The sequence below is a fragment of the Geospiza fortis genome, unplaced genomic scaffold (assembly GCF_000277835.1).
Source record: "Geospiza fortis unplaced genomic scaffold, GeoFor_1.0 scaffold452, whole genome shotgun sequence".
Taxonomy (NCBI): domain Eukaryota; kingdom Metazoa; phylum Chordata; class Aves; order Passeriformes; family Thraupidae; genus Geospiza; species Geospiza fortis.
The window spans coordinates 1,970,545-1,992,368 of NW_005054369.1; the positions used below are offsets into that span (position 1 = coordinate 1,970,545).

At 43.0% G+C, this 21,824-nt stretch overlaps 1 protein-coding gene across 2 annotated transcripts in view; it reads left to right on the forward strand.

Moving 5' to 3' along the window:
- Positions 1-1,892: 1,892 nt before the first annotated feature.
- The window catches only part of EDRF1 (erythroid differentiation regulatory factor 1), a 21,270-nt gene continuing 1,338 nt past the window's right edge, over positions 1,893-21,824 (forward strand). Inside the window, exons 1-23 of one of the 2 annotated variants that reach the window (XM_014308432.2) lie at positions 1,893-2,077; positions 3,499-3,707; positions 5,115-5,181; positions 6,363-6,488; positions 6,975-7,099; positions 7,449-7,608; positions 8,830-8,931; positions 9,200-9,321; positions 10,051-10,162; positions 10,841-10,988; positions 11,064-11,172; positions 11,479-11,590; positions 12,523-12,783; positions 13,085-13,156; positions 13,268-13,418; positions 15,223-15,411; positions 16,440-16,877; positions 17,196-17,419; positions 17,739-17,897; positions 18,311-18,460; positions 18,681-18,834; positions 19,097-19,212; positions 19,809-19,972. In XM_014308432.2, the coding sequence (XP_014163907.1) occupies positions 2,012-2,077; positions 3,499-3,707; positions 5,115-5,181; positions 6,363-6,488; positions 6,975-7,099; positions 7,449-7,608; positions 8,830-8,931; positions 9,200-9,321; positions 10,051-10,162; positions 10,841-10,988; positions 11,064-11,172; positions 11,479-11,590; positions 12,523-12,783; positions 13,085-13,156; positions 13,268-13,418; positions 15,223-15,411; positions 16,440-16,877; positions 17,196-17,419; positions 17,739-17,897; positions 18,311-18,460; positions 18,681-18,834; positions 19,097-19,212; positions 19,809-19,972 (3,536 nt within the window). In that variant the 5' untranslated portion in view covers positions 1,893-2,011. The remainder of the gene's footprint in view (positions 2,078-3,498; positions 3,708-5,114; positions 5,182-6,362; positions 6,489-6,974; positions 7,100-7,448; positions 7,609-8,829; positions 8,932-9,199; positions 9,322-10,050; positions 10,163-10,840; positions 10,989-11,063; positions 11,173-11,478; positions 11,591-12,522; positions 12,784-13,084; positions 13,157-13,267; positions 13,419-15,222; positions 15,412-16,439; positions 16,878-17,195; positions 17,420-17,738; positions 17,898-18,310; positions 18,461-18,680; positions 18,835-19,096; positions 19,213-19,808; positions 19,973-21,824) is intronic. The other variant, XM_031059900.1, reaches the window with a different exon arrangement.

Below are 21,824 nucleotides of genomic sequence, written 5' to 3' on the forward strand. Positions count from 1 at the left end.
TGCCCCAGCCCAGCGTTTCTGATGGGATCACAGTGTTCTCCCTGGAGATGAGAACCGAGGCAAACCTTGGCTGGAGCTCTCCAGAAGAGAAGGAAAATCAACCAGGGCTAACTATCAAATAAGAGACCTCAAGCATTGCTGGAAAACTTTTTCTGTATGTGTGGGGGGGAATGAAAAATCCAGCCAGGGTTGGGTAATAAGCCAGAACTTTAGCGCACTGAATACGTAGGACACTCTCCTCGTAAACCTCAGGAATGGGAAGACTCATTCCTGACTAAAGGACAACGTCACCCTTAGCACGGTGCTTTTTCTGAGAGTTTAAGGATCAAGAAGCCCTGTGGGGGACACGGGGGCCCCTGCTCGGCCCTTACCCAGTCGCTACTGTGCCCCCCGCTGTGCTCTGACCCGTCCTTAGCCATGGCTCGATGTCACTGCCACTGCGGTCACTCTGCCAGCGCCACCGCGGTTCCCTGGAGACGCGCTCAGGGGCGGCCGGGCTGTGGAACGTCCTCCCCTGTGACCTCAGAGCCCTCCCGGAGATCCACACAACCGAGAGCAGCGCTGCTGCTGCTCCTGTGCTGCAGGGGAGAGGGAAATAAGAGCTCTTCGGAGGATTGAATGTGGGAAACAAATCAGTTCTGCACAATCGCTTCAGTGACACTTTACAGCCTGAATAGGGATGGGTGGGGAAAGGAGAGCTGGTTTTGAGGAAAACCCAAAGGATGTTAGAGAAAGAATTTTTAAGATGTAACTTCCTGCTCTTTTGAAAATGGCTTTCCACATACACACGTCTTAATTGAACACACGCCCAATATTTACAGAAAACCTGGCTGCGTCCTAAGGATTTTTTTTTTAGTTTAAGCCCTGGCTTGGAAACATCCCAACTATCTAACTGCAGCACACTTGGCCACTGTAGCACAAACCAAGACTTTGCCTCCTCGGCCTTGACAGACTGGAAGGAAGATGACACTTGTGTTCTTTTTGTCTTCAAACTAACAGAGACTAGGTTTAGATTGGATATTAGGAAGGAATTGTTCCCTGGGAGGGTGAGGAGGTCCTGGCACAGGGTGCCCACAGAAGCTGCAGCCCATGGCTGGGGTAGAACTGGATGATTTTTAAGTTCCCTTCCAACCCAAACCATTCTGTGATTCCATGATCTATATCTGTGTGTGTGTGTGTGTGTGTGTGTGTATTAAAAGATATATGTGGCTATAGATACAGATACAGATGTAATTTATGAGGCAATCGGCATTTGTACTCCCTGACCAGTCATGAAGTGTACTGCCTCTTGCGGTTTAGAGAATGAGGAATACCATCTACACGGAAAATAATAAATATTAAAAATCCCATGGGCACTATTTAGGAATTACTTGCTTACTTAAGCCATCAGAGCTTAGCTTTTGTTGAACTCAGTGTACAGAGGGCAGGACACTGCAATTTTCAATGCTCTCCCATGCTGAGGTACCACACTACCAAGTTTTCGCTTGTTTCATTAAGGTCCCGGTTATCCAGGAAAGTCAAACAAGCCTGGAGAAAGGGAGGTACGGGGGGAACCTTCTGGCTCAGCCGTGTATGGCCTCAAACTGTGCCAAGGGAGATCTAGATTGGAGATTCGGGAAAATTTATTCATGGAAAGGGTGGCCAAGAATTGGAAGGGGCTGCCAAGGGCGGTGCTTAAGGAACGACTGGACGTGACACTCCGTACTTCGGTGTCATTGACAAAGTAGGGATCGCTCACAGATTAGCCATGTATTTTTCCGACCTCAGAGCCTCTCTGACCCCGCTGGGAGCACCACCCCCGCCCCTCACGGACCCACCGCCGCCTCCCGCCCCTCACGGCACCGCCCTCAGATCCCGCCCTTCCCGCGCCTTCTCGAAAAGTCTCGCGAGAGGCGGCGGTTCCCGGCTGGACGCCCCCGGGAAGCGGCTCCGCTCCCGCGGCCCCTTCCCGGCTCCATTCCCCTCCATTCCCAGCTCCATCCCCGCTCCATTCCCGGACCATTCCCCGCCCATGGAGGAGCCCTGCGGCGCGGGCGCCGCTGCCCCGCTGAGGGGAGACGCCGAGGAGCCCAAGCAGGTGAGCGGCGCTGGGGGCGGCCGTGCTGGGTGAGGTAGAGGGCTGACGGGGGGGTCGAGCGGTGCCTACAGACACATCCCCTAGTGGTGTTTGAATTGAAGCGGTGTTTTTGATCCTCTTTCCAGTTTGTCAGGGCCGGAGTGCTGTAGGGAACACGCTAATTATGATTGAGCGTTAATTGCGAGCAGTGTTGCTGTTGTTATGCCTAAGTGCATTGTATTTACGTAAGTGGTGTCCTGTGGAGCTGTTTTTCCCGCGACATGTGTTAGTTCAAAGCTCTTCTCACACGGCTGACAGCTGCGTGTTTGAAAAGAAATAGGCAAACGCGAAGCTTATTTAATTTATTATTATTTAATAAAAATAAGGTAGAAGCCTGTTTAGCTTTAATGTTGGTGTTAAGGAACACTTGGTGTTAATAACCACCTAGTTTCACAAACCTCAGTGGGAGGAGTGGTGTTCCTTTTAACCTTTCTGACGAACTGTGTGTTGTGTGGGCTGCTGACCTTAGTGGCACTTTATTCTCGTACCCCCGTGTGCCCAGGTGGGCAAGAAGGCCACTGTCACCTGCTTGGATCAGCCACAGTGTGGCCACAGGACCAGGACAGGGGTTGCCCCCCTGTGTGTCCCACTGCTGAGGTCCAGCCTTACATTCTGGGCTTGGTTCTGGGGCTTTATGTCAGGAAAGGCACTGAGGGGCTGGAGTGTGTGCAGGGAAGGGAATGGAGCTGGGAAGGGGCTGGAGAATCCCTGAGGGAGCTGGGAAGGGGCTGGAGAATCCCTGAGGGAGCTGGGAAGGGGCTGGAGAATCCCTGAGGAGCCGGGAAGGGGCTGGAGAATCCCTGAGGAGCTGGGAAGGGAATGGAGAATCCCTGAGGAGCTGGGCAGGGGCTCACCTGGAGCAAAGGAGGCTCAGGGGGCCCTTGTGGCTCTGCACAGCTCCTGCCAGGAGGGCACAGCCGGGGGGTCGGGCTCTGCTCCAGGGAACAGGGACGGGAGCAGAGGGAATGGCCTCAGGCTGGGCCAGAGGAGCCTCACGTTGGACACCAGGAAGAATTCCTTCATGGAAATGATTGTCAAGCGTTGGAACAGGCTGTCTGAGTCCCCATCCCTGAAGGTGTCCAAGCAAAGACTGGATGCCTTGCTCAGTGCTCTGGTCTGGGTGACAGTGTGGTGATCCATCACAGATTGGACTTGATAATCTTGGAGGTCTTTCCCAACCGAAATGATTCTGTGATAATTCCTAAGTGAAGCTTATGCTTGACATGAATTGGAATTGAGATAACTGGAAAACTGTATGTGCTGGGGAAAGGTGACTATAGGACTGGATTTTGCTCACTTAGCCTTAAAAATAACTTATCACAGTTTTAATAGTTTTAATTGCCAACACTTAAGTAGAAGGCTAATTTCTCTCTGGAAACCAGGGCTCGGTGCTGTTCCTTGGAGGCAATGAGGTGAAGAGCTGTGCTGTGGTGAAGTACTCCTCAGCCCCTCCTCAGGCAGCCTTTGCCCGTCTGCAGGAGAAAACAGACCTGAAGCTGCCTCCTGCCAACTGGTTACGGGAAAGTGCCAAGCTTGGACCTGCAGGGACAACCATTCTGGGCAACAGCAAAAAAAGTAAACCCTTCTCAAGGTAAATAACAGCAGCCCCTATTTTTTTCCAGGCCTTTAAGAATAATTCTGATTGTGAATGTGGATCCTGTATCATTTAAAGTAGAAAGTAGAGGTTTTACCATAGCAACTCCATATTGCTTTGTCTTAACCATTCTCCCTCTACTTTTTCATCTTGAGTTGTTGCCTCTATGGTCTGATCTTGTCTCATTAATAAATGATTGATGATGTTGATTATTTACATAACATACAGAGATGGTTTTGTTTATTTGTTCACGTGCATGTTGACACCTTGCCTCAGACAGTCAAACTGACTTTTTGTTCCTCCCTGGTTGGCCCAGATCAAACTGAACTGGTTCAGCCAGCCCTTCTGCCTTTGATAACAGGTGAAATAGAACATGTGGTTGGTTCCCCTTGGAAACAAATTTATAGCTCTTCTGGATCTTTACAAACTGGACCTGACTAATACAAATGAAATTTCGTATTTATATCAGGATTTCATATTTCTGTCACACCATAGGTGAAATGAGGGGCACACCCAAGAAGCAGTGTTACCTTTCAGTGTGGATGTTTGCTGAATTGTTGAATGAGTTGAGTTCAGAGTGTTCATAAACAGGAGGCTCAAATCCTGTGCTGAACAAGCAAATTCACACCAAGTCAGTCAGTCAGTGAAATCTAACAGTTTGTTCAAGGTCTGTGTTTATATCCTCATTATCTCTTTTAGGAGCTGTACTTTTCAGGGCAGAGTAACATATTTTTCAGGGCTTTATGAATTTTTCATGTTTATTTTAGATACTCTGATTGTCAAATAGAGGCTGGCAGTTCAATCTCTTTCTCTAGTGTCAGTATTAAAAAGCTGATAACAAAAGTATAACTTGCACATCATGTATGTTTTGGATTTTAGTGGTACCTGGATTTGTTTTAAAGAATGATCTGTACATTCAAATATTCCAGCTTAAGTACCTTGTAATTTCCTTAACGAGGGTGGAGGAAGAGACAATGTGTCTGTTACAACATGTAGGGCAGTTCTGGAAAATGTGAATAAGAGGTAAAATTCAATTACAGCTACTAAAATTAAAGTATTTAATATGCTTAATGCTTTACAGAGAAACTCCTTGAAGAACTCTTCTTATTTTCAGTGTTAGAAGGAATCCTTAATTTTCCTCTGATTTTGCTTGATTTTCACAAAACTTTAAGTGTTACAGAATGTCCTGGAATTAGATCTAAGCACTTTCAAAGATATATTTGAAAAACTTGAAGAATATGAAGATGAAGTTACTTTGTTAATTTTAGGTCTCATTACCCTAGGGGATGTTTAGCTGGGTAATTTTTTTTTTTTATGAAGCCATTCAAACATGTAATAGATATAAAAGCCAGGTCTGTAATGTCACACTGGAACTGTCTTAACTTGTAATGTTTTTTTTAATAGCTTTGGGATGGCCTATGACTTCATTGACTCAGTTGGAAATGATGTGGATGTTGTATCTGATTCAGAGGTATGGACACATCCTAAATTCTCTCATTCAAATACTTACATTGCATAAACTTTTATATTAAGATACTGTGATGGCTTCTGGCATCTTTGTGTCCTTTGGGAAAAAGGAATGATCCCTTAATGAATCACAGATCGCCAAGTAAGGGAGTTGTGATCACTGAATAAGAAATGTAGAGAGAAAAGTCATATTTCTTCTGGAGTTCTACAGATAATCTGCAGCTAAAGTGTGCAGTTTAGTGAATGCAGCACATCAGTCTTGCAAGGTAGTTGTCTTGTGTGTTTGAAATCAGTTATTTTGATGCAAACTGTTACTCTCAAGATGTTGTTTTTTCCTATTCTTATCTAGAAGAGAGAGCTCCCCTCCAACTTCTTCTTTCATTTGATTTTTGTCAGTTTGTCAGCTCTTTTGGTGCTGGTAATATCTACAGAATTCAGATGAGGCTGCTCAGAAGAGGAAACATGCTCATGTTAATATTTGTCAGATTTGTATTCAGATTTAGATCTCTGTCTGGATTGCTTTGGACACCTGGCAAAGAATTGGCATTCGTGCTGTGAAAATAAAGGTTTACAAACCAAATCATGCCCTTGGATATTTTTGTCATTTTTGTTGGTACCTGGTCATGGTGATCCAATCAGACAACGTGTTTAAGCCATGTGTGTTCTTCCTACTGGTGATTTGGGCTCTTTATCATTGTCATTTGTGTTCTCTGCCCTCAGCAAATGCATTTTCTTGTGGGATGGCTTTCAAATCCCTGCCACTGTCAGGTTTAATTTGACCATGTGGGTTGGGGTGGCATTAATTTTCTTCCCAGTGGCTGGTAAGGGCCTGCTTTGGGATTGTCCTGAGCACAGGTTGATAATACAGAGATGTTTTTCCTGTTGCTGAGCAGGGCTTACATAGAGCCAAGACTTTTCCTGCTTCCCATCCAGCTCTGCTTGCAGGGGGTTGGGAGTGCATGGAAAACTGGGAAGGGACACAGCCAGGACAGGGGACCCTGACTGACCAAAGGGGGCTGGGGGAAGAAGAAGGAAGGAAGGGGGGATGTTTGGAGTGGTGGAGTTAAGGCTTGGAGTTTCCCCAAGTCACTGTGACACATGATGGAGCCCTAGTTTCCTGACAGTTGTCTTCCCATGCAGCATAATTATATTAAATACTCTCTCTTTTCACTTTCCTTCTGCAAGAACATCAAAAAACTCCTGAAGATCCCTTACAGCAAGTCCCACGTGAGCATGGCAGTGCACAGGATTGGGAGGACACTCCTGCTGGATGAATTGGATATCCAGGAACTCTTCATGAGATCATCTCAAGTGAGCCATCTCGTTTTTAATAACTGTGGCACGTGGGCAAAATGCATTATTTCAGGAATAGAGTAGCAAGAAAATGTCTGGAAAGCCCTAAGAATCATATGTGGGTGCCAAGGGTGTTCTGTTCTCCACCAGTTTACCCACAAACACTGATGTCCTGTGTTCATGGCATTGTAGGGTTAATATTCTATGTCTCACTTCTGTGTAATTACTTCAGTATTACTATAGCATTTGATTGATTTTATAAGCAATATGTATTTCTTCCTATGTAGCCTCTTATCTATCTGATTTTCTAATTAAGTCAAATTATCAGTAAGAACATAACTTTCCTAGCAGCTGTATTCTCAATAAATGACCAGTTCAGGACTTCAGCTCTGAAGTTATTTTCTTGGTTTCTTCTTGTGGAGGAGTATTTCTAAGTTTATAAGGCACTTGGTTTACTTTGCAGATGCTTCTTCACATTATTTTTATCTTTCTTCTGTTGCTTAGACAGGGGACTGGACATGGCTGAAAGAGTTTTATCAAAGGCTGATTGATCAGAAATGGCAAAGAAAAAAGAAGAGTAAAGAACATTGGTACCAGAAGGCAATACTTTCTAAGTTTTTATATTACAGGTAACCTTTTATCTTTTTGTCTGCATGAAACTTGAATTCTGCACCACTTCTGCTTGGTTTTTGGTCTTGGAGTAAATGTTAAAATTCCATTATGGTCTGATTTATTTACTGCTTTTTCCTCAAACGAGGGAATTGAGGGGTGAGGTCAGGAAATAACATGAAATGTTTTCACAGAATTTGAAGTATTTTACTTTAAAATTGAAATACTAAAGGATAAAATAAACAGCATGACATAATTAACTGCATATCAGCCAAGTAATTTGTTGGCAAGGGTGCATCAAACATAACAACTCTAAAAATGGATCTGTTTGCATCTTGTCAACTGAACTTGTAAATGTTTCCTTGTCAGCATTAATGGAGATGGAGCTGCTCAGCCTGTTCCTTCCACTTCCAAGCAGCACCAGGAGGGTCCTGTTGCAGGTGAGAGTGATGAAGCAGGAAGGGCCTCCTGGCCAGCTCCTTTTGAAATGCCTTCCTCGCTCTCTGAAGATCCAGGTGCCTCTAACCAGGTTGGTGTGAAGAATGTTTTACATGGCACCACAGATGGGGAAAGGTTCTCAGAAGTGCTGCTGCAGCTCCCTTTGCTGAAAGAGCTGAGCTAAGGCATGAGGAGAACTTGGCAGGAGGTGCAGTTCCAGATTTGCCAGTGATTCAGAGCTCCAAAATTCAGATATTTGTTCTGTCACTGTAATGCGAAATTGCTATTTATCCCAGCATCTTTGAGAAACAAATCCTTTGGCTAAGAGTATTCATCAGTGCCTTTACCTAAGAGTAGGAAAATGCTCAAAATCAGAAGATGTGTTTGGAAGCTTAAAGTTCTGGTCTTTCTTTTTTTAATCTACCATTAAATCCATTTTCTGGTGGCCCTGAATTTGTTAGGGGAAGAGGAAAGTGAAAATTTCTGAAAAGGGAAAACAGTTAAGCAGTACTTAAAAATACTTGCCATGAGATTACACAAGTGAAAGGGGAGATGTTTACAGCAATTATGCAACAAGCTATGATTAGTATCAGGCCCTAATTCAGGGTTTCTATTCTGGCTAAACTTATTTATGAAAACTGTTCATTCCTGTGGTTTTTGCGAGTAATATAAAACAGAACTGATTAAATTTTGGAGAGGTTGAAAGGTCTGCTGTCTTCAGTCTGCATTCATATAATAATGATGCTACAGTTGTGCTTGCACAATGTTACCAACTGATCTGCCAAATTTAGGGGGTGTCTAACCTACATTGGCCATAAAATTGTAACTGCATGTGTTGTGTGAAGTGGAGAAATGCTTCAGTGCTTGAAAGCTTTTAGAAAAAGGATTCCTTCTCTCTTCCACTCTCTTGAGGAACCATTGCCCCATTCAGACTGTTTATGATAAAGAAGCTGTTGTGCATTTGCACAGTGCCAGTTTCTTTAGTTCATAAATAAACCAGCAGGATAGAAGTTTTGCTTCTGGACACTGATAATGTTGTGTTGACCCTGGGTTAATAAGGAGCTCTTGTAAATACTTCCTGGTTTCTTCCCAGAGCCTCTGAGAATATTACAAAACACAACATTTTGGCACTAACTGTAGAAAAGAAGTATTCTAGTCACTGCCTAGAGGCCTTTTGCAGTTTTATGCAGATTTATTTAAAGATGTTGGAGATAAAAGTTTTTCCCTTACGTGCTTTTGTTGTTCATATCTTTTTAAATGGCCGACTTGACCTCAGCAGCAGAATCACTCCTTATCCTTGTGCTCTCCACAGGGAAATGTGCCTCTTGAACCCTCATATCTAGTGGGGCACGTGGCCTCAGCCCCCAGAGAACAAAACCTGTCTCCTTTGTTCAATGACGGGGAGAACAGTCAGGTATGCTTTATGTGAAAGCTGAACCCCCAGGTTAAACCAGCACCTCCAAACCAGGCCTGAACTGGAGCCAAGGCCAAACCTCAGTCCCTGTAGCAGTAGCTTTTGTGGCATCTGCAATTTTAAGTTCCTGTGAACGCGCCGAGTTTGTCATGTGCTGGCTTTTATTTGCTGCTTTGGCTTCTTGCTGTCTCATAATTCCACAGAATGTCATGGAGAACAAGTGTTATGCCACTGATTTACTGGCCAATTCTGTTTTCTCTTAACGAAGGGACTTAAAAATGACTTTGTTCGTAATATCTTGTGGACCTTTGAAGATATCCACATGTTGGTGGGATCAAATATGCCAATATTTGGAGGTGGGAGGTACCCTGCTGTGAGCCTGCGTCTCAGGTGAGCTTAGAAGTTCATAGATATTATTTATACCAGCCTTGACTGATTTGTTACTCTGCTTCCTAGTTAGCTATCTGCACTTTTTTCTCTTTTTATAAAAGAGAGCAATAATACTTCTCTTCCTGGGAGTCTGAATTTTAGTAGCTGCTTGTTGGTCATAAGCAGTTAAAATGTTACTGAGCAGTGAGACAGAACTATTCCAGTCCCAATTTAATGTCAATCCCTTCATTACCACTCATCCTGTCCCTACCTTTACATAGGCAAAGAATGAGCAAAAACTCTAAGCTGATTTGGTGTATTTGTCATCTTTTAAAGACACATTTAAGAATTAACAGTACCTTGCTCTGCAAGGAATTCTGGAAGGCCTGAGAGTAGGTTTGTGCTATAATTAGTTGCAGCTAAAAATGCTATTCCTTTAGAACTTCTGAGGTACTTATTATCTTGGTAATAGTGTGATATCTGAAGCCTGTTTAAATGTGGGCAAAAACTGCATACTGCTGATGGAATGTGAGCATATTCCATTGGAGAGATCAGCACATCTGTTTCGTTATAATTCATTAATACAGCAATTCAGAAATCATTGTTTTAGTGTCCATCCACTCTCAGGGGACTTAAACCTAGATTCCATTAGTGAACATCCCTAATATTTCCTGAATATGTTCCTAATTTCCTAATGTTTCCTGAAGGATAAACAAAGGTTTAAATAACACTAGAAATATTTTATTTTAGGGATAACAACAAGCCAATAAATGTGCTAACAGGGATTGACTATTGGTTGGACAACTTAATATGCAACGTACCAGAGCTTGTGATGTGCTTTCATGTCAATGGAATTGTTCAGGTAAGTCTGGCTCTTGGCATTATGCCTTAAAATAATAATTCATTCTTCATCTTCTAAAATTGCCTCAGTTATCACAGATCCTTCACACTGTTCTGAGCAAAGATGACAAAAATCCTGTGGTGCAGAATGAGAAGCATCTTAGACAGCTTGCAGCAATCATCTAAAAATAGTGTATTCTTTCTTCCCCTCCCTTTCATGCATGCAAGATTCTTTCTTCCCCTGGTGTTTGAGTGAAGGCAAAAATAAAAAATATAACTGCAGAAATCAGTTTCTTACATCTTGAAATCTGCAGTGTTCCCTTGCCAAGACAGATGCAAGCTTCTGAATGTTTCTGCTGTTTTACTGTGGACCAGCTGTGTTTCTGTTCCACCTGGTAGCCTGGAGTTCTTTCCTAGGCTGACTAGGTTTGGTTGAAGTAGCAGATGTTGTACCTTCCCCTTATTTTTCCTCATCTTTTGTTCTCCATTTGCCATGTTTGTGACAGAAATGGATCCTTCTTAAAGCTTTGTTTGAGTAGTGTAGTTAAGATGTGCTTGCTTAAAGTAAATAATAGAAATTAATTCAATTTATCATAATAGCAGCCTTTCTTTCAGCTGCTGATGGAGATACTGATATATTAATTTTGGTGTCACAAACCCCTCCAACCTAAGCTCAAGTCTTAATTTCTATTCTTTGCAGAAATATGAAATGATCAAGACTGAAGATATTCCCAATTTGGAAAACTCCAATTTTTCTACCAAAGTGATAAAAGATATTGCTCAAAATATCTTATCTTTTCTGAAATCAAATTGCACCAAAGAAGGACACACCTATTGGCTGTTTAAAGGTAAGAAGGTTTAGATCAGTTTGAAAAGATTTGATAGTAATGTGATGTTGATTAATGAAAAACTTTCCTTTTCAGCAAGTGGGAGTGACATAGTAAAGCTCTATGACCTCACCACGCTTTGTGAAGAGACTGAAGACAAATACCAAAACCCTTTTACAATGCCAGTGGCAATTCTGCTGTACAAGTGAGTTTTTATCATTTTTATTGCAGTACTTCATTCTTGGTGCAGTTCTAGTCAGAACACAGACCAAAAATCATGATCAAATGACAATCATACACAAACTCACTAAATCTTAATCCCACTAGATCAAAACAGACTTCTTCCTTTTCACCATTTCTCCATGTAAACTTCTTTACTGATAAAGTCTTGTAGACTCATCATACAGTTTGGAAGATCAATAGCTGTAGAATACTGTTTAAAACTTCTTTATTTTTCTAGCACAACCAAATTATCCATGGATTTCACTGTTTTGTTCAACTTTCTCTTTAGAGTTGCTTGCAATATGATGTTGAAGAAAAACCAGAACAAGAAACACTATGGCACAATCAGAACATTGCTCCTGAATTGTCTGAAGTTGTTGGACAATGGCAGACATCCTCAAGTGAGAATTCAAAGTTGTCTTGCACTTTTGTGTAAATATGCTGTAATCATAATAAACCTGGTAATAAATAGTGTGCTACTTCTTCCTCTCAAAGGAGAGAATTTAAATTTATAAACAAACTTAAAAATTGATTTTATTTTTAAAGAATCCCCATGCTATTTTTTAAAATTAGTATTTTTTGCTGCCCCTCATTACAGCACAAGTCTTCTGTCCTGCTCTAAAAAGGAACTTCTCATTACATGCAGTCTGTTGTTCTTGCTGCCAGAGAGCCCTCTGGGAGCAGATCCTGGATAAAAAATGTAAAACGTGAATATATGAACATTTTTACTCTGAAAGTGGCTGAAAACTGGGTCAGGCCAACCAGAGAAGTTGTAGTCTTTATATTTTCAGATACTCAAAGTCCAGCTGGACACAGTTCTGAGCAACCTGCCTTGATATGTGGGTTGGGCTAGAGAGTCTCTAAATGATTTAAGCTGTTTTCAACTGAAAATGAATCCCAAAAATGTGATGTGAAAAATCTGAGTCATATTTAGAAGGGAGAGGAGACATGGGACAAGAGGAGACATGGCACACATTAAACTAATAAGAATGTGGATTCCTTCTAGAGTTGTGAAAGGTTTTCAAACTCCCAGTGGAATCTCTTCAGCTAATTTTTTTTTGCTTGCGTAAGACCCTTGTGTTGTCTCCTGTGATCTGCAAGCTGTCAGAACAGGCAGTACTTGTTCTCTACCAATTGGTTTTTAGTCTCTTCTAAACTTGATCAGCTTGGATCCTTTTCCCTTCCAGGGAATTTGCTCAGGCTCTATTTACAGGTTATCAAACACCTCTTTGCATGTCCTCTGTCCTCCTTATTCTAAGATCATTGATATTCTTGCCTCTCAAAAGAAAAATTGAACTTGAGAATGAATAATATTTTTCTCTTCTTTGCAAAGATCATTGCTTCAGCAAACTACATGTTATCAGAGCTTTTTCAGCTGGATGAACCTAAAAAAGAAGACAGTGCAGACTTCCCTATAAATGGCAATTCTGATGAAAGTTACAGTGAGGAAGAGGAAGAGATGCCAGACAGTGATGAAAATGGTTCCTACAGCAACAGTTCTGATCCCCCAGATGACAATAAAGCAGTGGCAATCATCAAATCTGTTGGGGAGTTGTCAGTACCAGAAAAGTACAAGTCTGTGCATCGAATACGTGTAAGTGGCACTGGGGGGTATTTAAGGGATTTCCTGGATGATTCAGTTCATGGGTAGTGAAATTCAGTTCCCTGGTAGTTTTGCCTTCAGGTTAACTGAAGTGGGCAAAGAAACGGTTCATGAACTGCTCATAAAATCTGAGGTGTTTGAATTTTATGGTAAAAGCTTCATGTAGATTTTTTTTCCCTTTCCATATTGCACTTTGTTTTGATGTTACCTCTCATTTGCATCTTCTGGCCAGTCATTTTGTATTTCCTGTGTTGACCATTTCTTCTGTTCCCTCCCTGGTGCCCCACTGAAGCCCAGCTGTGCATTCCCTGTCTGCCACGGCACCGAGGAGCGCTGCAGGCTGGTGCTCAACCACGTCCTGGAGGTGAGTTCACTGCCAGCTTCCTGAGGATGCTTCACCTCCCACCCAATCCTTCATCTACTGTTTGCTAAATATTGCTCTCAAGGTGAATGAAAGGATTTCTCCCTTTTGCAGGGTTTGAAGTCTGTTGACAGCAGTGTTAAAAAAGAAGGTGACCTTCCTGCAGCTGACCCCAGCACTCCAATCCCGTTGAAATATGAGGATGAATCCACCAGTGGTGGTCCCGAGTCTCTGGAAAAACAGATGGCCTTATTTCTAGACAAAAGTAAGTTGTATTGTTGTGCAAATAAGACCTTTCCAGTGCCAACACAAACTGCTGCTACTTTATTTTGATTGTCAAAACAGTGTGCTTAAATCTCTAATTACAGCATTGCCTAAGGAAAAGTGCACTGAAAATTGGAGAACAGTCTGTTCCTTTTTAAATATGAAAAGAGGAGCTCATTTGAGTTATTTGCATAGCAAAGAATCTTTCATTAGTCAACACATGATTTTACTGGACCCTACTTAGATGTGGCTTTCAGATGACTTCCCTAAAGGCTTGGTATTTTGAGGTTTGGTATGTGCAGCACCTTAAGTTTTGTGGGTTGATTTAAAAATAGCCTTAATTTCTTTATGTGTGTGTGGCCTGGATGTTTTCTGGAAGAATTTCTCCCTTCTGGCAGGTTTTGTTCCTACATTAGGTACTTGAATTGCATATAAAATGTTAACTAGGTTTTTGGTTTTTTTCCTGTACCTCTACAGTTGTGAAAAGAAGCAGCAAATAAGAGATGTTTTGTTTGCTTAAATGCTCAAACTCCTGAAGTTTCAGAATACAGTCTCTCTGTTTTATTTTGTTCTGGAGTGACATAAAAAGTTCCAGGAAAGACTTTTTGTTTGAAAGTAGTGGAGTTCTCTGCAGGGCAAGGAGCCCTGTAAGCATAGCCCAGAAAAAAAATTAGCTTGCCTACTTTGGCAGTTCTTTATTCCTTTCTCCTCCTTTCTGCCTTTGAAAAACCTCTGAATAAGAAGCCAGTTCAATTTTTGGTTATTCACACTCACACAGATTCCTGGATCTGTGTTGAGTCCAGATCCAGCAGCAGCAGAGCTACTTGCTCATTTCTGTTTCCCAGTTCCTGGGTTTGTTTTCTGTGATGTGAATGATGTATTTTCTCTGCCACATGTACGTATTTACATACATATGGAAAGGATAAGTGCTGTAAATCCTGGGATTTCTAACTTCAAGAGAACTACCTGTGAACAGTGGATGGATACAGGGTATGTGCAGTGTGTGTGCCTTTAGCTGGCTGGGGTGTTACTGTTTTACATTGGTCTTTGTCCTAGTGGAACATGTACTGCTTAAGGGTTTATTATATTTACTTACTGTATATTTATATAATGTGGTAAGATAGTGGGTTTACAAGCCAGGCCTTGTAAATCCACCTTAAGCAAGAGACTCATTTCTGTGCGCAAATACTGTCAGGGCAAAATTCTGTTCCTTGGTGGGGACAGGCCTTAAATCAGGAACAGTGACCTGTTCTTTCTGGCTCCATAACCACTGCAGAATCAAAGAAAAGCTTCATAACTTTATGCAGAGGATATCCTTAAGTAAGTGTGAGAAAGTGCTTGGTTTTCCTTGTGGGAAGGACCAGGTTATCCAGGTTCTTGTGTGCTGGAGGCTAAACCCACACATAGAAGCTTTCTCACTGAGACTGTTCATACAGAAACTGAGCATTTATCTTAAGGATGTGGTAGAGGACATGACAAATTCTGTCTGTGACTTTCTTGTGGTTATTCTATTGCTCCCTGAGGGAGTAGTGTTGGCCTCTGCTCCTGTGTTCCACAAGCTGTCTGAGGTCAGAGAGGTCACCTGCCCTGTCACTGTCCCACTGCATTCCAGCATGCTGCTGCCAGGTGCAGTGCATGGAGCAGTGCCACGTGTTGGGTGTGTTTTGCAGATGAGCTGGCAGAGCTCTGCCTGTGCAGGCCTGTAATCAGGCAGTTCCCATCCTGCCTGTGCTGATGGAGTTGTGTCCAGCCTCTGGGATATGTCAGAGGGGAGGGTCACTGATGGGGTTCTGTTCCTCTCACAGTGGGCTCCTTCCAGAAGGGGAAGCATTCCAGTCAGTCAGGAATGATTCCTGGGTCGTGGCAATATAAAATGAAACTCCAGCTCATCCTGAAATCATCAAGAGCTTACTATGTCCTGTCTGATGCTGCTATGATCCTGCAGAAGTACGGGCGAGCGCTGCGCTACATCAAGCTGGCCTTGCAGTGCCATGGTAAGTTCCTTGAGTGATTTGTCACCTGTGCCAGTGCCTGGAGAGACCTGCCACCACATCAGACACTGCTGTGCATGGTTTTCCCTGTGGTGTGCAGTGACAAGTGTGACAAGCTCGTGTTTAACTGGACTCAGTGTCCCGCTCAGTATTCAGGGCAGAAGTCTCTGAAGTGAGGATAACTGTTGTCACTGATCGATAGAAAGATGATCCCATTTTGACAGGTTGGGAACTTGAGGGCACATTGGAGCTCCAGAGCAGTTGAATTTGGGAGAGTCTGTCTGGTGCCAAGGCCAAGACAGTGTTCTGTGCTCCAAGTGATGCTGTTGCAAGCTGGTGTTTATTCCCTCATGGTTCCCATGTTATTTAAATATATCTTCGAGAAATACTACACCTCTTCAGCAGAGGAATTGGATGCTAAAATAGAATACATCTTGAAGTATTACTGAGGAAAAGGAAAAAAGTAAAATCAGGCTGTTTAGACTAATACTGCCATAATGAGTGTAATCAACTGGGAAATGCCAGTAGCTTAGTGCCAAAGTGCTATTTCCCTGCCATAAGGGAAGGCTCCTGTCTTAGGGCAGGAGGAGGTTTATAAAGAAACCCACTTGATCTTAGCACAAAGCATCAATAGACCTCTCAGTAATTCACAGGACTCTGTAGCTTTCAGTCTTTTATAGTCTTTTATAAACTCTACCTTTTGGAAATTAACTTTTCAGGCTGTATTTCCCTTGAGTCAATCTGCAAAAGTCAGTTTTCCCTTGGTCAAATCTGAGGTTAGCATTTGTAATTACCAGAGTGACTGCTCATCTTGGACAGCATAGGGGCTCTTTTTAAACCGTCAGCTGTGTAGAGCAACTGTGACTTTAAAATAGGTTATTTCTTCTGAGGATAACACATTGTCACACTTATTCTCTGTCTGCAGACAGGTAACATAAAACCCAATTATCTTGTCAGTCTGTGTCAAGCCTTTTGATGTGTGATTCTTCTCTTTCCCCCTCCCTTATCCCTGTTGTTTTTTTCCCCACCAGATACCTACTGCTGTCTGTGTGGCAGCATGCTGCCCGAGGTGCTGGTGTTCCTGTGTCAGTGCTTAACCCTTTGTGGAGATATCCAGTTAATGCTGGCTCAGAATGCAAACAACAGAGCAGCTTACCTTGAAGAATATAATTACCAGACTAAAGAAGATCAGGAGATATTACACAGCCTTCACAGAGAATCCAGGTGCCAAGGTATGATCCTGACTGACACAGGAGAAGTGCCAGACTTTGGATACGTGAATTTGGAATACCAGCTTTCTGTCAGCTGTAAATGCTATGAAGCAGCTTATGAAATCCTACTCTTCAGTAACTTAAAAAGCCAAAACCCAGAGCAGCACATCCAGGTGCTCAAGAGGATGGGCAATATCAGGAATGAGATTGGAGTGTTCTACATGAACCAGGCAGCTGCAGTGCAGACTGAGAGAGTGGGCAAGTATCCTTCTTCCATTCCTGACCATTTCATGGAGCTACAGCAGTGATCAAGTTCACTAATTGTATGAAAAATCTATTTCTGATTGTAAAGAGGGCATTTAAGTGACTTTGTAGTTTTTTGATGTCCACTGTGATTATTTGTTGACAGTAGGTCACTGTGGCCTGTAAACTGTAGTTAATTGAGCCTAAACTGAATAATGGAATGTACAGTTTGTAGAAATTCCTTTAAAATGTGTAGAATGATCTCAAAAAGCCATCAGGGAAAACTTCAAACTCTGAGGAATTTGAGTCTCTAAGCCTTGTGCTTCACCCTAGTGAGTAAAAACGTCTCGACGACAGAGCAGCAGCTCTGGAAGAAAAGTTTCTCCTGCTTTGAAGAAGGAATTCAGAATTTTGAGTCCATTGATGATGCCACCAATGCTGCCCTTCTGCTGTGCAACACGGGGAGGCTGATGAGGATCTGTGCCCAGGCCCACTGTGCAGCTGAAGGGGACTTCAAGAGGGAGTTTTCCCCAGAAGAGGCCCTTTATTACAATAAGGTAACCCCAGACCCCAAAATTCCTCCTACTGTGAGGTATTTGTGAATACTTTGGTAAATATGTTTAAATCTGGGTGGAATAATCTGGGATGGCTGTCCTGCCTCCATACTACCCTAATCCTTCCTGTGGGGCTTTAGTGGTGTTGAACACAAATGCAGTGCCACATACAAGGGAGAAGAACTGCATGGTCAGAATTAAAGTGATCATCAAATGGGAAATACTGAAGAAGGCTCAAGGAGATATTTTGAGTAAAGGGAAGTTGAATTGTAGTTGTTAGAAATGCAGGCAGTAACTGTGTGCATGATTTTGTCATTTGTAGGCTATTGACTACTACCTGAAGGCACTGAGGTCTCTGGGGAAGAGGGATGTGCATCCAGCTGTTTGGGATTCTGTGAACTGGGAGCTGTCTACAACCTATTTCACCATGGCAACTCTGCAGCAGGATTATGCTCCCTTATCCAGAAAGGCTCAGGAGCAGGTAACAGAGGGCATTCATTGTGTCTGAAAAAATGCATTGTTGGCATCCTGGAAAACTGAACAGGGAGCAAAGTTGGTACTGGAATTGTAGAATCATACAATGGTTTGGGTTGGAAAAGACCTTAAAACCCATCTTGTTCCACCCCTGCTATGGACAGGGACACCTTCCACTATCCCAGGCTGCTCCAAGCCCCATCCAGCCTGACCTTGGATGCTCCCTGGGATCCAGGAGCAGCCACAGCTGCTCTGGGCACCTGTGCCAGGGCCTGCCCACCCTCACAGGGAACAATTCCTTCCCAATATCCCATCTAAGTCTTCTTCCTTCAGCTTAAGGCTGGTTCCCCTTTGTCCTACACTACATTCCCTCTTCAGGGATTTTTATTTTCCTTACATTTGCATTTATTTGTGTTGTAGATAGAGAAGGAAGTCAGTGAAGCCATGATGAAGTCCTTGAAGTACTGTGATATTGATACAGTGTCTGAACGACAGCCCCTGTGCCAGTACCGAGCTGCCACCATCCACCACAGGCTGGCTTCCATGTACCACAGCTGCCTCAGGAACCAGGTATTGCTCCAGGCTCTTTGATTTTCTAAATTCCATCCTTAACATGCTCACTATGTGTGGAGCTGATATTTATCCTTCTACCTGTAGCTGGGATATATTTATTTCAATTACTTAACCAAAGAAACGAGTGCTGTTTCCCAACCCTTTCCAAGTAAAGCCTTGCAGTGGCTCTCATGACCATCCAGAGGGGGATTTACTGTGTGCCCTGCTGTGAGTGCAGGTTGGTGATGAGCACCTGAGGAAGCAGCACCGTGTCCTGGCTGATCTCCACTACAGCAAAGCCGTGCGGCTCTTCCAGCTCCTCAAGGATGCCCCCTGCGAGTTGCTGCGTGTGCAGCTGGAGAGAGTGGCCTTTGCAGAGTTCCAGATGGCCAGTAAGTGCAGCTCTGCCTTTAAACAGCTTTCCAAACCACCACTGCCTACTTAGTTTCATTTTTAGATAACTAAATTTATATGAGAGCAGGAGCAGTCTGCTGCTCAGAATAGAATTTTCCTCAAGAGAGGAGACAAGGCACTTTTATCTTGCTGCTTTTCAGCTGACTAGGGCAGTAAGGGCTTTCTTCCTAACTCTTGAAGTCTTTGGATGGAAGAAAAATACACTCTGTAACATCAGCCTTTTGTACTTCATTTTTTTAGGTCAGAACAGCAGTGCTGGGAAATTAAAGACACTGTCTGGGGCCCTTGATATAATGACCAAAACCAAGGGTGCATTTCAGCTCATCAGGAAGGAGCTTGTGGCAGAAACTGAACAGGTAAAGGAACTTCAAGTGGTGTGTTCCTGCTCCCTTTTGGCTCGTGCCTTCACAAATGAAGGGGCATTTGGCAGTTAAAATATTCCATGGTTACTTTTCCATAGAGCCAGTGGCTTAAAGAATGTGGACAGAGTTAGATGTATTGCAGTTCTCCCTTAACCTGGAAGTGGATAAAAAAAAAATTCCTCTAGAAATGATCCAGAGATGGATTCAAACATATTTCTGTACAGAAAAACCTATTTCTGTACAGATGTGGACTGCCTGACTCTGCAAATGAACTTCTTTTTGTTCAACTCTGCCATCCCTTAAGTCTTCTCTAAGAACATCAGAATCTGTGTATAATAAAAAAAAGCTCTCTCTCTCTGGTATATTTAAATATTAAAACGTGCAGGGCTGTCTGTAGCCAGTGTGAATTATGTTCCTGATGCCTCAGACAAGAATTCCTTGCAGGATGTGCTGATGTGTGTGTCCCTTGCTGGCAGTTTGGGTAACACATGTAAAAGTCAGCTCACCTGCAAGAGGGGTTTTTTAAATCACTCCCCGTGTTTAAAAGGTGAAATTCAGTGAAATAGTTTTGGGTTATTTGTCTCCTGTAGATCAGCAAGGATAGAAGTCCTGCTGAGAGCGTGTCAGTGAACGATTCCTCTGCAGGCCTTAACAAAGAGGAAGTCTTGAAACTGCTCGGGATTTTTGAGTCCAGGATGTCTTTCCTTCTCCTCCAATCCATTAAATTGTTAACTTCAAGCAAAAAGAAGATTGGGTGAGTTGAAATTTGGTGTCCTTTATCCTGAGTGTAGTGAGATTGGTGTGTGACTGAGCAGAGTTCCTGGGGGAGCAGCTGCTGGGTGCTGCTGGTCTCTTGATGCATCTTGCTGATAAAATGTCAGTGGAGTTTGGCAAGCAGAACACCTGAGCAGAAACTCAGGCACATCAGTAATGCTGCAAGGAGAGGGATGGATATGGGGACATGTGCACTGGTGTCAGAGAATTTACTAACTCCTAACGGAGTCTTCTGTCCTGCTGCTGGCATTCAGGACAAACCTGAGTTCTTTTTGTGCTGACTTTGAAGAGATGTTGAGATTTGGTGTGGCAGCAAATTCCTTCCCCCACTCCTTCTGCTGCTTTGATCTGAATGTGTGTGGTGCTCCTTTTGGGACCCAGAAAATACCTTTTACTCCCCCTGCAGCAAGTGTGTGACTGCAGGAGCTGCTCCTAATGTTACATAAAGTGAAGTTCTGAAAATGTGGCATTAGTTTTAGAGGATTCTTTTAGGCTTGGAAGTTGGGTTAATAGTTTTGGGGATTGAAGCCCTGCTGATGGAAGAGCTGTTTTGCTAAAAGTAAACTGTGAAATGAGTTCATTGAGCCCAGGAAGTTGTCTGCTGATAGTGGGAGACTGGTAAATAAAAAAACATGAGAAGAGAACACAGCCTGGGTGTGTTTTTAGCTGTTTTTCAGGCAATGTTAGGAGCTTTCACCTCTTAAAAAAGAGCTTCCACAAGGTGGCAATCTGAATATGTGAAACACAGAGGATTTTTACAGGATAATTCATATGTTACCAAGCAGATGTCACAGCTAACTGAGTAAACGGGTTTAGTTCTGTTGTCTCATAACAGGAGCAACTCCTCATTTGTTGTTTTGGAGGGTTTTTGCCCCACATTTACCTTGGCATCATTGTGAGGTTTTGCACTGAAGATTCCACACAGGGAACTTGTTACAGTTTGAATGCTGTGCAAGGGGACTCTTAAAATCTCCTCAGCTCCTTGAAACTTTGAGGCCAAGCTTGAAACTACCTTTGATTTAACCTTTCTTGTACCTTCTGTACATCCTGTGTGCATTTCCTCCCTTCTGCTCTGGAGAGGGGAAGTTCTGCCCTCTGCTTTAGTAATGGGGTGAAAAGGGGGGAAATTGGAGTTCAAATGCTGCTTCAGGGTCTTGGGTGCACTTTGGCAAAAACCAGGAAGCGTGCAGTAAAATTAGTGTTTGATAGCCAAACTTGCAGCCTGGCAGCCAAAATGGATGAAATCAGTTGTACCCTCCCAAAGTGGAATCATGAGCAGAACAGAACTTGGCTGTGCAAATTGGAGGGGAAAAGTAATTGAAAGTAATTCTTTGTTCTGGGAATACTTGTAACTTATCCCAGAAATACTTTGCATTTCAGTGGCTTTTTATTGACTACCTGTTCTGTTTAATAAATGAACCTGATTCCTGCCAAGTGTGTTATGAATTTAATTTGCTTCAACATTTCTCAGTCATTCCTGAAGCACTTGCAATTAACCTGACTGCTGCTTGTACATTTTATAGTCTGTTATATTTTATGTTCCTGCATGCAGTATAAACAGAATGCTCTGACTTCAGTGCAGGGAATGGTGGGGGCAGAGGATGTCCCCAGTTATCCAGCTGGGATACTCAGTATCCAGTATCCCAGTATCCAGTTGGTCTCAGAGTCTCTAGCTGCTCACAGTGACCCTGAGATGTGTTAGAAAGTCTCTTTTCCCAGCCTGGTGCTCGAAGAAGGAGTCAGAACTCTTCAGTTCTCAGTCTCAAGGTTGTTTATTGTTCCATATCTATAAAATTCTTTCTCTGGCCTGCCGAGGTCCGAGACAGGGCATT